Source organism: Staurois parvus, unplaced genomic scaffold (genome assembly GCF_062004578.1).
Source record: "Staurois parvus isolate SC_StPar_1 unplaced genomic scaffold, SC_StPar_1.0 ptg000525l, whole genome shotgun sequence".
Classification (NCBI taxonomy): domain Eukaryota; kingdom Metazoa; phylum Chordata; class Amphibia; order Anura; family Ranidae; genus Staurois; species Staurois parvus.
In genome coordinates, this window is record NW_028318321.1 from 9,828,048 (window position 1) to 9,845,978 (window position 17,931).

The 17,931-nt window shown below is 40.7% G+C and overlaps 1 protein-coding gene across 1 annotated transcript in view; it reads right to left on the reverse strand.

Annotated features, from left to right (window-relative positions):
- LOC149451734 (alpha-2-macroglobulin-like protein 1) overlaps positions 1–17,931 on the reverse strand; it is a 151,645-nt gene that overhangs the window by 119,074 nt on the left and 14,640 nt on the right. Inside the window, exons 6-9 of the mRNA XM_089690325.1 lie at positions 8,857–9,010; positions 5,653–5,737; positions 3,686–3,812; positions 3,430–3,544 (exon numbers count right to left, since the gene is read on the reverse strand). Of these exons, the coding sequence (XP_089546451.1) occupies positions 3,430–3,544; positions 3,686–3,812; positions 5,653–5,737; positions 8,857–9,010 (481 nt within the window). The remainder of the gene's footprint in view (positions 1–3,429; positions 3,545–3,685; positions 3,813–5,652; positions 5,738–8,856; positions 9,011–17,931) is intronic.

The following is a 17,931-nucleotide window of genomic DNA, read 5'->3' on the forward strand; positions in this document are numbered from 1 at the left end:
GGAGAGGACGGTTTGGGTGATATCTGGAGACAAGTTTGCTGATGTAATTTGGGGCAGAGTTATAAATGGCTTTATATGTTATTGTTAATGTTTTGAATTTTATTTGTTGTAAATGAGAAGCCAGTGGAGGGATTGGCAGAGAGGGGTGGCAGATACAGAACAGTTAGTAAGGTGGATGAGCCTGGCAGCAGCATTCATGATAAACTGAAGAGGGGTAGCCTGCGATTAGGTAGGCCAGTGAGGAGGGAGTTACAATAGTCAAGGCAAGAGATAACAAGGCAGTGAATAAGTTGCTTAGTGGTTTCAGTGGTTAAGAACGGTCGTGTCTTGGAGATGTTGTGGAGGTGAAGTCTACAAGATTTGGACAGTGATTGGATTTGGGGCTGGAAGGACAGATGGCAGTCTAGGATTACACCTAGTACCCTGGCATGAGGGGAGGGACTGATGGTTGTATTATTGATCTTGATGGAGAAATCAGGAGAGGGGCACAGGCTGGAAGGAATACTAAGAGCTCCGTTTTAGAAAGATTTTGTTTGAGGAAGTGGAATGACATCCATGCTGATATATCACTTAGTAGGTTAGTAATGCGATAGTAGACTGAAGGGGTGAGGTGAGGGGTAGAAAGATAGATTTGGGTGTCATCAGCATAGAGATGGTACTTGAATCTATGGGAGTTTATCAAGTGACCAAGGGAGGAGATGTAGATGGAGAAGAGTAGGGGTCCAAGGACAGAACCTTGAGTGTAGTTTTTTGAGGAGGGGATGGTCAACAGTATCAAAAGCCGCAGAGAGGTCAGTAAGAGTATGGAGTAGTGGACATACTGGCAGTTAGTAAATCATTAGTGAGTTTTAGTAGGGCAGTTTCAGTGAAGTGTAGTGAGCGAAAGCCAAACTGTAAAGGGTCAAGAAGGTTGTTGTCAGTGAGGAAGGAGCTCAGGCGATTGTAGAGTAAGCGTTCTAAGAGTTTAGAGGTGAATGGGAGCAGGGAGATGGGTCTTAAGTTGTTCAGATTGGTGGGGTCCAATGAGGGCTTTTTAAGTATGGGAGTGATCTGTGCATGCTTTAGAGGGGAAGGCACCAGTAGAGAGGGAGAGATTAAATATGTGAGTTAGGGAGCATAGGATAGAAGAAGAGGTTTACCGTAGTAGTTGTGAGGTGACAGGATCCAGAGGGCAGGTGGTAGCAAGGTCAAAAGAAGAAAGTGGAAAGATTTGAGGGAGGTTTAGTATAAGGTATGCTAAGTTGGATAGATGTCTGTGTAGTGGAGGTGCCTCTACAAATTGCATCAATCTTGTTTTTGAAATGATTGGCAATCTTGTAAGCAGTAAGTGAGTTACTGTGTGAAGGTGGAGAAAGTAGAGAGTTAAAAGTAGAGAAGAGAAGAGTTATACAAGTGTAGCACAGACCCTGTACTGGTCTGGCTGTTTGGTTCCAGGTTCCATTCCCTAATAGGCACACAGCAGTTCACAGTCAGAGAACAGGCTGTGCATGTCTGTTTGTGGTTTTTATTTATGTTATAGAATTAGACTAGGGTGGGAGTGAGCCTGGGCTTACTCCAATTAACTTTAACGACTTACAGTAGAGGATACCAAATCTGAACTATTCCTTCAGGGTGAAGGCACCCCTTTAAATTGAAGGTAAACTGAGGTAATAATTAGGGACTTCCCAGCAAAACTATAGTCCTGAATATACAAAGGAAGAGCTCTCCCAAAAAGAGGAAAAGAAAGTCTTTACGTCCAGAAGGCTGGTACTCACTGTTTCCTGAATACTGTGTATCTGCCTGCAGTATTAGTCAGTTATGGATTGCCTGTTTCCTATATCCTAGATCCAGAAAATGGCCCTATGCCATCTTCAAGAGCATAAGAGAGGTCCCCCAGCCAAAGCAGAAGCTGGGACCCCCAAAAGGAGTCTTTTAGCTGCTGGTGTCCTACTCCCCCAGCAATCAAAAACCCTCTGTTCTGGGCCCCCAGCCTATTTATAATGCTTTCAGACCCCAGCTGGTCACTCACTCCACTGAGCAGGGATTGGCTGAAGAGGCATTAATATGCAGGCTAGGGTCTATGTTCTTCCACCCACTGTATCTGGAATTCAGGGGAAAGTAAACAAGCCTGCACCAGCAGAACCCAAAACAGACACTATTAATCAATTGATGAAAAACGAAATTTAAATACTAGCAGCCTACTGGGGTGCTACACATATATTTCCAGTCCTATTACTGATACTTTTGTAGCACCGTCCTAGTTTAACTAGGGGGAGCTAGAGTCCCAATTCTCAGTGAGGAAGGCTGAATAGCATCCTGGGTGTAATAGCCAGAAGGTCCAATTGTGGTCAGGAGCTGAGTGGCTCTGCAGGCTAGCCCCTCTGAATAGCATCCTGGGTGTAATAGCCAGAAGGTCCAGTTGTGGTCAGGAGCTGAGAGGCTCTGCAGGCTAGCCCCTCTGGAAGTTCCCCCTGCTCTGGGGCTTTGGAGAAAGGAGTGGCTGAATTGCACTCTCGAGGGATCCTAGCCAATCCCCAACAGAAGACTTGGTAAGGGGCTGGGTCACCTTTAAATGTGTTGGAGCCTGCTCAGTTGCAGGAGAGTTCAGGTGGAAGATAGAGAGGAAGATGTGAGACTGAAGGAATGAGGCTGCAAGGAGGCCCAGTGGAATGGGGCCTACCTGCAGGCCTGGAGCTGGAAAGGGGGAAAGCTCAGAGCTCCCAGAGCGAGGACCACCTTTATGGCAGGGAAGCTGATAGGTCTGGTAGCCACTACCAACCCACCAGTGGTACAGGAGAGGATCTGAGTGAGTACACCTACACCCCCTGGACAGATAGGGGAAGGAGCACTGTGGTGGGAAACCAGATTAAGCACTTGCCAGTGACTGCTCATTTTTTAAAGGGACAATAACTGTATCCCCTGTTCAGGGATACCTCCAGATTGCTGGGTGAAGAGGAGAAGTACATCTAGGGTTTTGGATGGTACACTAAGGAGATGCTGGCTAGCTCTTCAACAAAGACCATGCTGCAGAGAAGGCTTGTAAATAGTTCCAGGAAGTTGTCCTCCGTTTATCAGTTCCCTTGGGCATCCTGTACACCATTAACCCTATCCCAGTTCAATTCCCCTAATACAAATAACAAAACCAAAGCTCAAGGACTGATCTCTGACTCTGGATGCAAGCTTGTGTGGAGATGCATGTTGCCTGGCTGTGCAGAACTATAGGGGGACCTGAAATCTATTGCAGCTCCTAAGGGGGTAGTGCTATGCTTTCAACTCTCCCACACCCACCAATTAGATGGCTTGGACCCTGGAATAAAATTGCATTACATTACTTAGTGAAGTTGGGAGGATAAAAAATGGCTAGTGGTAAGACTGTAAGAAAAGGCCTATTTTCTATGCTGTAAAAGTAGGACATGAATTTGTGTTAGTTCTCTTATAACAATACATTACCTGTCCCATCCTCTATAAGGGAGGCTTCCGCATCAAGCTTCATGAGGTAGTGGTATGAACTAAGGTTATATGGCTCTGTCTGAACTTCCATCTCAAAGCAGCCACTTCTCTCAGTCTGTCAGTAAAAAATACAAATATCACATATTATTCTATCATTCATATTAGACAACTCAAGTCTTTTTAACCTATAGTGAATATGTCAGCTTGTGGGTTGTATGTGTTAGTTTTGTTCAGTAATCGTTTCCTTGTTCCATACCCGTCCTCTGTACTCATTGCATATATCCTGGGGGCACTGCTTCTTCATCGCCATCCAGTAATAGCAGAATGATTTTCGGCACAGCTTGGCTTTGATTTCCCCCTGGACGGGCTTTCCAGAAGTGTATCTAGAATGTAAAGATGATGGTGACCTATCAATTATAAAGAAATGTGTTCGAACTTCTTTAGAGGTTGTGGTTTGTAATGGATACATATAATAAAACGAATAGGAGTCCTTCTCCAATCCATGGACAAACAAGCTATCATACAGCCTCTTCATGCCTGGAGGGCTGGAACAAGGGGGAGAGGGAAAAGGGGCATGTGGCCCAGGTGCAATGTTGATATGTGGGGGGAAGACCCCCTAAGAGCCCCATAGTCTTCTCCTACCTTTAGAAAGAGGAAGCTTCAGCCCCCATCCCACCCTTACAGCCTCCTCCAAATCCCTTTAGTTCAATGCATCCCAAAGAGTCCACCTCCCAACTACCCTCCACTCCTTCATCTTACTGACATAGGTGGCAAAACAGTCCTCCTCAGACTGACACCACCAAAGCAGGGGCATTTATTTATTTATGATAGTTTTTAGAGAATACATAATTTAATTAAATAGTGTTTTCATAGCTGACTGGACTGCTAAGATTTATAAACATGACAGCTTGAACCCACTGTTCTGGAGGTAGATACTGTGCTAACTTGATACCATTATCTGCACCATTATCATTTTAGACTTTCTATTCTTAACACTGGAATTTCATCCAGGTTCAAGGTTCCAGGCAGGGGCGGACGGACAACTCATGGGGCCCCCTGGGCAATAGGGGATCATGGGGCCCCTGTGTCCTTGCCCAAACTCAAAAGAGCCTATGAAAAAGGTACCAGGGGCATCTCATAGGGCCCCCTACTGACCCAGGACCCTCAGGCAGTGCCCGAGTTTCCAAATAGTCAGTCCGCCCCTGGTCCCAGGTTCACGCTTCTTCACTTGATTTCATTGCTTTGACTTCATGCACAAAGGTCAATGCAAATTGCACCTGAAATTGCAAAAAATATTACAGGAACTACTTATAAAATCGTTTCGACTCAGAATTGTGCCACTTTGGTTCCATTGCTGGCAACAGGGTGTGACTAGTCATGCAATTTGGAACAGTGAAATCGTACTGGTGTGAATCAGGGCTTAGTGTCATTATGTATCTCATTAATGTTAACTACTTGCTTATTGGGTATTTTTACCCCCTTCATGTCCAGACCAATTTTCAGCTTTCAGCGCTGTTGCATTTTGAACGACAATTGTGCAGTCATGCAACACTGTACCCATATGAAATTTTAATCTTTTTTTTTTCACACAAAAGTGCTTTCTTTTAATCGCCACTGGAGTTTTTATTTTTTGCACTATAAACAAAAAAAGAGCAAAACATTTGAAAGAAAAAAAGTTTTTTTTGATGGAGTGATGGGCGCAACTGCTGGGCAGCACTGATGGGTGGCATTGCTGGGAACTGATGGGCAGCACTGATGATCAGGGCACTGATTATCAGTGTGGATGTCCTCTGTGACATTTGCCAATTATCGGCAGTACTTTCCTCACGCTATGACAATGTGAGGAAAATGCTGCCAATAGCCAGCTACAGTATTTACTTTGTAATCTGCTGTGTCATTGGACACAGCTGATCACGTGGTAAAGGGCCACTGTGATTGAGCTAGTCATGTGATCAGCTGTGTCCGTAGGACACAGCAATCACTGAGAGCACTGGATGCGTGCCGCTGGGGGCACGCGGGAGGTGTGTTCTGGGAAGATGTCATATGACGCCCTCCCAAGACTGGACAACCGCGCTGTAGCCATCATTCATTGTAAAGTGGTTAACATAATAAGTATTTCTTTATGTGTTGCCCTGTCTACAATGTGTAATGTGTTACATATATTGTACTTTATAAGTGTACCTCTAATGCAAATTTTACATAATAAAAAAAAATCAGATTTACCTTCCACATACTTTTAAAGGAAAGGTCTCCGTCAGGACAGTGACCACAGCAGGAAGCGAAACAAGAACTTCAAATTTTGGCGGCTCTGACAACAGACCCATGCACAAATAGAAAACAAAAACAGTGCAAAAGAAATGCCGTGATTAAACATGATAGAAAGACCTATTACAACGGTCTCTCAACATTTCAACATCTACAAAACAATATAGGTTATAAAAACCCTGAGCAGGTTGTAATGATTCTGTAGCAGAGTCCCTCTTTACCCAACTAGTACAGCAGCGGGTGCAGGTCCCTTTAAGGTGAAACTGAACGACAGTATATGCTTTGGGATTTGCTGTTACTTTTATTCCTAAATACCTAAACCTTTCCAGTGCCTAACACCCTCAGGCAGTTTCTCTATCTGTAAGTCCATTGGAAGTAAAATGGATTTCTCCCAGTTTATGGATAATCCAGAAAAGGAGCCAAAAGACTATAATATCCATTACTACAGATAGTGATTGCCCTGTATCCCCCAAAAAACAAGAGTATATCATCTGCATATAAGGAGATTTTTTTCCTCACCTTCCCCCTACAGAAACCCCTTACTTCCCCCATGGCTTTGATGGCAATAGCCAGGGGTTCTATAGCCAACGCAAAAAGCAGTGGCGACAAATGGCATCCCTGTCTTGTCCCCCAGGCCAATAAGAAATATGCTTCATTATTATACCTTATGTATTGTGGCTACAGAACTGACCTTATTCAAACTCCTAAAGAAGTGGAATTTAGTCCTGTGAAATACGTTGAGTCAGCTTTTCATCCCTTCGTCTAATCTCCTGTACTGTTATTGATATTTGAATATATGAGGTTAAATATTAAATTTATAAGACCTACAGATAATACCCAGTACCGATAGGCATGAATTGGGGACATTCTTGAACAATGAGGCATTGTATTAATTGTGATTTTGAGGTTTTATTTACCTTTTAATTAGATACAACGTAAATAAAAGAAAATTGATTTTACACTCAAGATTGTGTTGCGTACCTTAAAAGTGCATCTTCTCTCAAGGTGATATGTTCTACATTATAATTGGTATGTGGTACCACTTACTGGATAAGCTCATTTATATTTTAATATGATTTCCATAATTGATAAAGTCTGAGCACCATAAATAGACCCTATTCAGAAGAAGTGAAGGGCGTCAATAAGGGTTTTGTATATTGTTTTTTATATATGTCTGAAAAATTCAACCAAGACAGGGGCTTTTGGAGGGAACTAGGGGCTAGCCTTCTCCCCATTGATTATGGCCCATGGAGAGAGCAGATCATTCTCTAATGATGAACAACAATGTGATGAATGCTGAGGCTTGGATTAATTCTCTGCATAAAGACATTACATCTTCCCTTCTGGAGTGGATGGAAAGGTGTAATATTAATCTTGTACAGGTTAATGGTCAAAGGAAATATGATGGCCCTTATGAGGACTGGGTTGGAGAAGCTCCTCTATTTGGGGCAGAAATATTTATCAACAATCTCCCTCAAGTAATCTATGAAGATGAATTAATTCTACTTTTTCAGACTGTTGGAACATTTTGAGTTTTGTCTCATGATGATAAAATTGCACAGGTGGGTAATGTGTTATGTGCTTTGTGCATTCCCATGTAGGCTCTGGACTATCTGGGTGTGCTCCATGAGTCAGCTCAAAACCACCTAATGCTGAGGACTCTTGCTGTATTCTGTTAACCGCTTCCCGACCGCTTTATAGCAGAAATACTGCTACAGGGTAGCACGGGTGAGCAAAATCACGTATATATACGTGATTTTGCATTTCCGGGTAGTGGGCACACTCGCCCTACCCGCGCCGGGTCCCGGTCGGTGATTACCGAGCATCTCCAACAGGGAGGAGGACTGTTTTGTTTACTAACAGTTCTCCTCCCTGTCAGCTCCAGTGCACAGCACAGCCATCCAGAGCAGTGTGATTACAGTGAAGCACACAGAAACTTCCCCCTAGTAAAACACTCCCTGTACACAGTTAACCCTTTCATCGCCCCTCATGTTAACCCCTTCCTGCCCAGTGCCATTAGTACAGTGTCAGTGCTTTTTATAAGCACTGATCACTGTATCGGTGTCACTGGGGATGTCAGTGACACCAAGTCAGTTCCCCCCAATGTCAGAATGTCCGCTGCAGTCCCACAGTCCCACTATAAATCACTGATCACCGCCATTACTAGTAGAAAAAAAAATTCCAGTACCTATACCGCCATTTGTGAACGCTATAAATTTCACATAAACCGATTAATTTACACTTAATGGAATTTTTTGTAGCAAGGACATGTAGCAGAATACATTTTGGCATAAATTTATGACGAACTTTGATTTTTTAAGTCTAAATATTTTTTTTTTTCTCAAAATTGTCGGTCTTTTTTTTATAGTGCAAAAAACTAAAACGCACAGGTGCTCAAATACCATTGAAAGAAAGGTCAATTCGTGGGAAAAAAAAGGGACATAAATTTCATTTGGGTGCAGTTACATGACCTCACAATTGTCAGTTAAAGTAACGCAGCTCCCTGACCCAAAAAATGTCCTGGCCAGGAAGGGGGGGGGGGGGGGGTAAATCCTCAGGAGTGCAAGTGGTTCAGGTGTGATGTGTTTACTATTGTGTATTTCTCCCATTGGTAATTGAGTTAATTGAGTCACCTATTGTTTCTGTCTGTCAGCTAGTCCCTTGCGGTGCCTACATGATGGGATTAGTCTGGTGTCAACTTCACCTCCTTGCCTAATCAGTATGGAATGTTTATCCTAATGTATAATATTTGTGTGTATTGTCCATGTGGGGACTGCCTCTATTCCTGAAGTGTATAAAAATCAGTATTTCTGTTCAATAAAAAAATTCCAGTTTGCATCTAAAGCTAGCGTCACCTAGTCTTGGGTGGCATGCCCACCTATAATACCTTGGACCCAAGTCCCAGCGGTGAGGAAGCAGTTTACTGACGGAATCACCTAATCGGGGTGACAGACAGTACGTCACAATGTCCAATTGTACTTTTGGGCACCTTTGTAACAAAACTGCCTTTTTATATAGGCCTGTATAGGCCAACATTTTTATGATGTAAATATACAGTAATACAAAAGTGGTATGTTTTAAAAAAGTTATTGTATCTATCTAGATGTAGTTCCAGATTTTCCTTGACAAAAATGCCCAATATATAAAATACAAATCGCTCACCGTATTCTGACACATGGAACTCCTGGCGAGCATGGGGGGCAATGATTGTATAGATTCCCAGCTGTGACTCTGAATCCAGTGGAAGGGAGAGATCGAGCATGCCTTTATTGGGTATTAGGCTTAACCACTGGCCAATGCGATTCAGGTTTGGATCCTTAAAAGAGAAACAAAGCACCATGTACACAGTTACTTCTTTATCTAATACATAGGAGATATTAAAGGCAAAGTCCACTCATTAAAGAAATTAGATTAACATTTTCAGGTTATGTTTAGAGATAAGCGAATTATTCAAAAATTCGATTCGGCTGATTCGCCGAATTTGAGGAAGAAATTCGATTCGATGCGAATTTATTCGCTACGAATTTAACTTATAAAAAGGGTTTCTAGGCTTCAGAGAGCCTTTAAATTAGTGCAGAACACTGTACCTTTAATTTAAATGCCCTTGGAGATGAGGAAGGAGAAGGAGAAGGAGAAGGAGAAGGAGAAGGATGAGAAGAAGGAGAAGGATGAGAAGAAGGAGAAGGAGAAGGATGAGAAGAAGGAGAAGGATGAGAAGAAGGAGAAGGATGAGAAGAAGGAGAAGCATGAGAAGAAGGAGAAGGAGAAGGAGAAGGATGAGAAGAATGAGAAGGATGAGAAGAAGGAGAAGGATGAGAAGAAGGAGAAGGATGAGAAGAAGGAGAAGGAGAAGGATGAGAAGAAGGAGAAGGATGAGAAGAAGGATGAGAAGAAGGAGAAGGATGAGAAGAAGGAGAAGGATGAGAAGAAGAAGGATGAGAAGAAGAAGAAGGATGAGAAGAAGGAGAAGGATGAGAAGAAGAAGAAGGATGAGAAGAAGAAGAAGGATGAGAAGAAGAAGAAGGATGAGAAGAAGGAGAAGGATGAGAAGAAGAAGAAGGATGAGAAGAAGGAGAAGGGTGAGAAGAAGAAGAAGGATGAGAAGAAGAAGAAGGATGAGAAGAAGGAGAATTCCAAGCCGGCAAAAAGTGTATCTGCAGAGCTCCGCTATTTCTTAGCGGAGCTCTGCAGATACACTTAGTGGAGCTCTGCAGATACACTTTTTGCCGGCTTGGAATTCTTCTTATTTTCATCCTACTTCTTCTTCTTCTTCTTCATCCTCATCCTCATCCTCTTCTTCTTCTTCTGAGGATGAGGATGAGGATGAAGAAGAAGAAGTAGGATGAAAATAAGAAGAATTCCAAACCGGCAAAAAGTGTATCTGCAGAGCTCCGCTAAGTGTATCTGCAGAGCTCCTCTATTTCTTACAGTTCTCTGACATTCACATTTACAGCGGTTGAAACATTGTATCCATTTGTTTCCATAAATGGAAACAAATAGATACAATGTTTCAACCGCTGAGCTCTGCAGATACACTTAGCGGAGCTCTGCAGATACACTTAGCAGAGCTCTGCAGATACACTTTTTGCCGGCTTGGAATTCTTCTTATTTTCATCCTACTTCTTCTTCTTCTTCTTCTTCATCCTCATCCTCATCCTCAGAAGAAGAAGAAGAGGATGAGGATGAAGAAGAAGAAGTAGGATGAAAATAAGAAGAATTCCAAGCTGGCAAAAACTGTATCTGCAGAGCTCCTCTATTTCTGACAGTTCTATGTCAGAGAACTGTCAGAAATAGAGGAGCTCTGCAGATACACTTTTTGCCGGCTTGGAATTCTTCTTATTTTCATCCTACTTCTTCTTCTTCTTCTTCTTCATCCTCATCCTCAGAAGAAGAAGAAGAGCATAAATGGAAACAAATAGATACAATGTTTCAACCGCTGTATGGAGTGAATGTCAGAGAACTGTCAGAAATAGGCTATTTCTGACAGTTCTCTGACATTCACTCCTCAACCGCTGTATGGAGTATTGAATGTCAGAGAACTGTCAGAAATAGCCTATTTCTGACAGTTCTCTGACATTCACTCCATACAGCGGTTGAAACATTGTATCTATTTGTTTCCATAAATGGAAACAAATAGATACAATGTTTCAACCGCTGAGCTCTGCAGATACACTTAGCAGAGCTCTGCAGATACACTTAGCGGAGCTCTGCAGATACACTTTTTGCCGGCTTGGAATTCTTCTTATTTTCATCCTACTTCTTCTTCTTCTTCATCCTCATCCTCATCCTCAGAAGAAGAGGATGAGGATGAAGAAGAAGAAGAAGTAGGATGAAAATAAGAAGAATTCCAAGCCGGCAAAAACTGTATCTGCAGAGCTCCTCTATTTCTGACAGTTCTATGTCAGAGAACTGTCAGAAATAGAGGAGCTCTGCAGATACACTTTTTGCCGGCTTGGAATTCTTCTTATTTTCATCCTACTTCTTCTTCTTCATCCTCATCCTCATCCTCTTCTTCTGAGGATGAGGATGAAGAAGAAGAAGAAGAAGAAGTAGGATGAAAATAAGAAGAATTCCAAACCGGCAAAAAGTGTATCTGCAGAGCTCCTCTAAGTGTATCTGCAGAATAGAGGAGCTCTGCAGATACACTTTTTGCCGGCTTGGAATTCTTCTTATTTTCATCCTACTTCTTCTTCTTCATCCTCATCCTCATCCTCATCCTCTTCTTCTGAGGATGAGGATGAAGAAGAAGAAGAAGAAGAAGTAGGATGAAAATAAGAAGAATTCCAAACCGGCAAAAAGTGTATCTGCAGAGCTCCTCTAAGTGTATCTGCAGAATAGAGGAGCTCTGCAGATACACTTTTTGCCGGCTTGGAATTCTTCTTATTTTCATCCTACTTCTTCTTCTTCTTCTTCTTCTTCTTCATCCTCATCCTCAGAAGAAGAAGAAGAGGATGAGGATGAGGATGAAGAAGAAGAAGAAGAAGTAGGATGAAAAGAAGAATGAAAAGAAGAAGAAGAATGAAAAGAAGAAGAAGAAGAATGAAAAGAAGAATGAGAAGAATGAAAAGATTCTTCTTCTTCTTCTTCTTTTCATTCTTCTTTTCATTCTTCTTCTTCTTTTCATTCTTCTTCTTTTCATTCTTCTCATTCTTCTTTTCATTCTTCTCATTCTTCTTCTCATTCTTCTTTTCATTCTCCTTCTCATTCTTCTTTTCATTCTTCTTCTTCTTTTCATTCTTCTTTTCATTCTTCTTCTCATTCTTCTTTTCATTCTTCTTCTCATTCTTCTTTTCATTCTTCTTTTCATTCATTCTTCTTCTTCTTTTCATTCTTCTTCTTTTCATTCTTCTTTTCATTCTTCTCATTCTTCTTTTCATTCTTCTTTTCATTCTTCTTCTTCTTTTCATTCTTCTTCTTCTTCTTTTCATTCTTCTCATTCTTCTTTTCATTCTTCTCATTCTTCTTCTCATTCTTCTTTTCATTCTTCTTCTTCTTTTCATTCTTCTTTTCATTCTTCTTCTTCTTTTCATTCTTCTTTTCATTCTTCTTCTCATTCTTCTTTTCATTCTTCTTCTTTTCATTCTTCTTTTCATTCATTCTTCTTCTTCTTTTCATTCTTCTTCTTCTTCTTTTCATTCTTCTCATTCTTCTTTTCATTCTTCTCATTCTTCTTCTCATTCTTCTTTTCATTCCTCTTCTCATTCTTCTTTTCATTCTTCTTCTTGTTCTCATTCTTCTTTTCATTCTTCTCATTCTTCTTTTCATTCTTCTTTTCATTCGTCTTCTCATTCTTCTTTTCATTCTTCTTCTTCTTTTCATTCTTCTTTTCATTCTTCTTCTCATTCTTCTTTTCATGAAGAAGAAAAGAAGAATGAGAAGAATGAAAAGAAGAATGAAAAGAAGAAGAAGAAGAATGAAAAGAAGAATGAGAAGATGAATGAACAGAAGAATGAAAAGAAGAATGAGAAGAATGAAAAGAAGAATGAAAAGAAGAAGAAGAAGAATGAAAAGAAGAAGAATGAAAAGAAGAATGAAAAGAAGAAGAAGAAGAATGAAAAGAAGAAGAAGAAGAATGAAAAGAAGAATGAAAAGAAGAAGAAGAAGAATGAAAAGAAGAAGAAGAAGAATGAAAAGAAGAATGAAAAGAAGAAGAAGAATGAAAAGAAGAAGAAGAATGAAAAGAAGAATGAAAAGAAGAATGAGAAGAATGAAAAGATTCTTCTTCTTCTTCTTCTCATCATTCTTCTTTTCATTCTTCTTCTTCTTTTCATTCTTCTTCTTCTTCTTTTCATTCTTCTTTTCATTCTTCTCATTCTTCTTTTCATTCTTCTCATTCTTCTTCTCATTCTTCTTTTCATTCTCCTTCTCATTCTTCTTTTCATTCTTCTTCTTCTTTTCATTCTTCTTTTCATTCTTCTTCTCATTCTTCTTCTCATTCTTCTTCTTTTCATTCTTCTTTTCATTCTTCTTCTCATTCTTCTTTTCTTGAAGAAGAAAAGAAGAATGAGAAGAATGAAAAGAAGAATGAAAAGAAGAAGAATGAAAAGAAGAATGAGAAGAAGAATGAAAAGAAGAATGAAAAGAAGAATGAAAAGAAGAATGAAAAGAAGAAGAATGAAAAGAAGAAGAAGAATGAAAAGAAGAATGAAAAGAAGAAGAAGAAGAATGAAAAGAAGAATGAAAAGAAGAAGAAGAAGAATGAAAAGAAGAATGAGAAGAATGAAAAGAAGAAGAAGAAGAATGAAAAGAAGAAGAAGAATGAAAAGAAGAATGAAAAGAAGAATGAAAAGAAGAAGAAGAATGAAAAGAAGAAGAAGAAGAATGAAAAGAAGAATGAGAAGAATGAAAAGATTCTTCTTCTTCTTCTTTTCATTCTTCTTTTCATTCTTCTTCTTCTTTTCATTCTTCTTCTTCTTCTTTTCATTCTTCTTTTCATTCTTCTCATTCTTCTTTTCATTCTTCTCATTCTTCTTCTCATTCTTCTTTTCATTCTTCTTCTCATTCTTCTTTTCATTCTTCTTCTTCTTTTCATTCTTCTTTTCATTCTTCTCATTCTTCTTCTCATTCTTCTTTTCATGAAGAAGAAAAGAAGAATGAGAAGAATGAAAAGAAGAATGAAAAGAAGAAGAATGAAAAGAAGAATGAGAAGAAGAAGTATTCCAGTACAGCAAAAAGTGTATCTGCAGAGAGCTCCGCTATTTCTGACAGTTCTCTGACAGTTCCAGCGGTTGACAGCGGTTGAAACATTGTATCTATTTATTTCCGAATAAAAACATCTGTATCCTAAATGGAAACAAATAGATACAATGTTTCAACCACTGTACATGTGAAGGAACTGTCAGAGAACTGTCAGAAATAGCGGAGCTCTCTGCAGGGACACTTTTGCCGGCTGATCGGGAAAAATCCGATTCGCGCACCCGAATTATGCAAATATTCGGATTCGACGCGAATCGAATTTTTCCTGAAATTCGAAACGAATTCCACTTCGCCTGGTTCGATTCGCTCATATCTAGTTATGTTCCAGTGTTTTTTTTTGAGCTACAGTTGCAAGAAAAAATATGTGAACCCCTTGGGATTACGTGGAGTTTTGCATGAATTGGGCATAAAATGTGCTCTGAACGTCATCTAAGTCACAACAATAGAAGAACACAGTCTGCTGAACATAATACTACACAAACATTAGATGTTGCCATGGTTTAATTGCACATAACATGTAAACATTCACAGTGCAGGGAGGAAAAAGTATGTGAACCTTTTGGATTTAATAACTGGTTGACCCTCCTTTGGCAGCAATAACCTCAACCAAACATTTCCTGTAGTTGCAGATCAGACCTGCACAACGATCTGGAGTAATTTTGGACCACTCCTCTTCACAAAACTGTTTCAGTGTAGCAATATTCTTGGGATGTCTGGTGTGAATCGCTCTCTTAAGGTCATGCCACAGTATTTCAATCGGGTTGAGGTCAGGACCCTGACTGGGAGACTCCAGAAGGCGTATTCTGTGCTGTTGCAGCCATTGTTTTGTTGAATTACTTGTATGCTTTGGGTCATTGTCCTGTTGCATCACCCATCCTCTGTGGAGCTTCAGTTGGCGGACAGATGGTCGTACGTTTTCCTGCAAAATGTCTTGATAAACTCTGGAATTCATTTTCCCATCAATGACAACAATCCATCCAGGCCCTGAGGCAGCAAAGCAGCCCCAAACCATGATGCTCCCTCCGCCATGTTTTACAGTGGGGATGAGGTTTTGATGTTGGTGTGCTGTGCCTTTTTTTCTCCCTAGGCCTGGTCATCCTTTTTACAGGACGACCAGGCCTAGGGAGAGTAGCAACAGTGCTAAACTTTCTCCATTTGTAGACAGTCTGTCTTACTGTGGACACATGAACATCAAGGCTTTTGGAGATACTTTTGTAAACCTTTCCAGCTTCATGTAAGTCAACAATTCTTGATCGTAGGTCTTCTGAGAGCTCTTTTCTGCGAGGCATGGTTCACATCAGACAGTGCTTCTTGAAACCAGTAAACCCAAAACAGGTGTGTGTTTTTTAAGGGCAGGACAGCTGTCAGCAACACATCCAATATCATCACACTGATTGGAGTCAAGGTTGGCTCACTCCTGGCTCCAATTAGCTCTGGGAGAAGTCATTAAGCTAGGGCCTCACATACTTTTTCCTCCCTGCACTGTGAATGTTTACATGTTATGTGCAATTAAACCATGGCAACATCTAATGTTTGTGTAGTATTATGTTCAGCAGACTGTGTTCTTCTATTGTTGTGACTTAGATGACGTTCAGAGCACATTTTATGCCCAATTCATGCAAAACTCCATGTAATCCCAAGGGGTTCACATACTTTTTCTTGCAACTGTACAGCAGTTGTAGTTTGTATTGCAAATTCCTTAACAGCCAAAGGAAACAACTTGAAGTAATTAAAGACATAGTACACCTTTTGCACAAATGTAATAAATGCACTCACCTTAAAGTGGAAGTAAAATCTACTTTAGAGCTTTTACCTACAGGTAAGCCTATAATAAGGCATACTTGTAGGTACAGTGAACACAGTCAGGTCCATAAATATTGGGACATCGACACATTTCTAACATTTTTGGCTCTATACACCACCACAATGGATTTGAAATGAAACAAACAAGATGTGCTTTAACTGCAGACTGTCAGCTTTAATTTGAGGGTATTTACATCCAAATCATGTGCACGGTGTAGGAATTACAACAGTTTGCATATGTGCCTCCCACTTGTTAAGGGACCAAAAGTAATGGGACAATTGGCTTCTCAGCTGTTCCATGGCCAGATGTGTATTATTCCCTCATTATCCCAATTACAATGAGCAGATAAAAGGTCCAGATTTCATTTCAAGTGTGCTATTTGCATTTGGAATCTGTTGCTGTCAACTCTCAAGATGAGATCCAAAGAGCTGTCACTATCAGTGAAGCAAGCCATCATTAGGCTGAAAAAACAAAACAAACCCATCAGAGAGATAGCAAAAACATTAGGAGTGGCCAAAACAACTGTTTGGAACATTCTTAAAAAGAAGGAACGCACCGGTGAGCTCAGCAACACCAAAAGACCCAGAAGACCACGGAAAACAACTGTGGTGGATGACTGAAGAATTCTTTCCCTGGTGAAGAAAACACCCTTCACAACAGTTGGCCAGATCAAGAACACTCTCCAGGAGGTAGGTGTATGTGTGTCAAAGTCAACAATCAAGAGAAGACTTCACCAGAGTGAATACAGAGGGTTCACCACAAGATGTAAACCATTGGTGAGCCTCAAAATCAGGAAGGCCAGATTAGAGTTTGCCAAACGACATCTAAAAAAGCCTTCACAGTTCTGGAACAACATCCTATGGACAGATGAGACCAAGATCAACTTGTACCAGAGTGATGGGAAGAGAAGAGTATGGAGAAGGAAAGGAACTGCTCATGATCCTAAGCATACCACCTCATCAGTGAAGCATGGTGGTGGTGGTAGTGTCATGGCGTGGGCATGTATGGCTGCCAATGGAACTGGTTCTCTTGTATTTATTGATGATGTTACTGCTGACAAAAGCAGCAGGATGAATTCTGAAGTGTTTTGGGCAATATTATCTGCTCATATTCAGCCAAATGCTTCACAACTCATTGGATGCCACTTCATAGTGCAGATGGACAATGACCCAAAGCATACTGCAAAAGCAACCAAAAAGTTTTTAAAGGGAAAGAAGTGGAATGTTATGCAATGGCCATGTCAATCACCTGACCTGAATCCGATTGAGCATGCATTTCACTTGCTGAAGACAAAACTGAAGGGAAAATGCCCCAAGAACAAGCAGGAACTAAAGACAGTTGCAGTAGAGGCCTGGCAGAGCATCACCAGGGATGAAACCCAACGTCTGGCGATGTCTATGCGTTCCAGACTTCAGGCTGTAATTGACTGCAAAGGATTTGCAACCAAATATTAAAAAGTGAAAGTTTGATTTATGATTATTATTCTGTCCCATTATTTTTGGTCCCTTAACAAGTGGGAGGCACATATGCAAACTGTTGTAATTCCTACACCGTTCACCTGATTTGGATGTAAATACCCTCAAATTAAAGCTGACAGTCTGCAGTTAAAGCACATCTTGTTTGTTTCATTTCAAATCTATTGTGGTGGTGTATAGAGCCAAAAATGTTAGAATTGTGTCGATGTCCCAATATTTATGGACCTGACTGTACCTCCTAAACTTGCACTGTTTAGGAGATATTTGCATAATATGCAGTCGGTGATGTCACCGGCGAATGCGCTCTGAAAGTACGGCATATTGTGCCAGACCTTCAGAGCTCCATGCCCTAGCCAAGGGCTTCCATGTGCATGCGTCACCCTGGACGAAAGATTGGGTGAAGTTGGCAGCCCGGGGAGCCATAACAACGCTGCGCTGGAGTTCTCCATGTAAAGGTAAGTTTTTCATAATGTACTAGTATGCGGTGCATACTAGGATGTTATGACCTAAACCTGCAGGGGCCCATTTTTCTTTTGCTTTTCTTGCTGTTTACTACTGCTTTAATAAAATGAAAAATGTTAATTTAATAAATGTTTGCATTGGATCACTGCAGCTGCGATCAGTGCGTCATGTGGCAATGCACAGGTTCCTGTGTTATTTACATCATAGCCCCTGTTAGGGGGCTGGAGGAAGTAAACAATGGACTACAAATGTGGTGACATTGCAGCAGTAGTTTTCCCATTCACAGATATCTGTTAATGG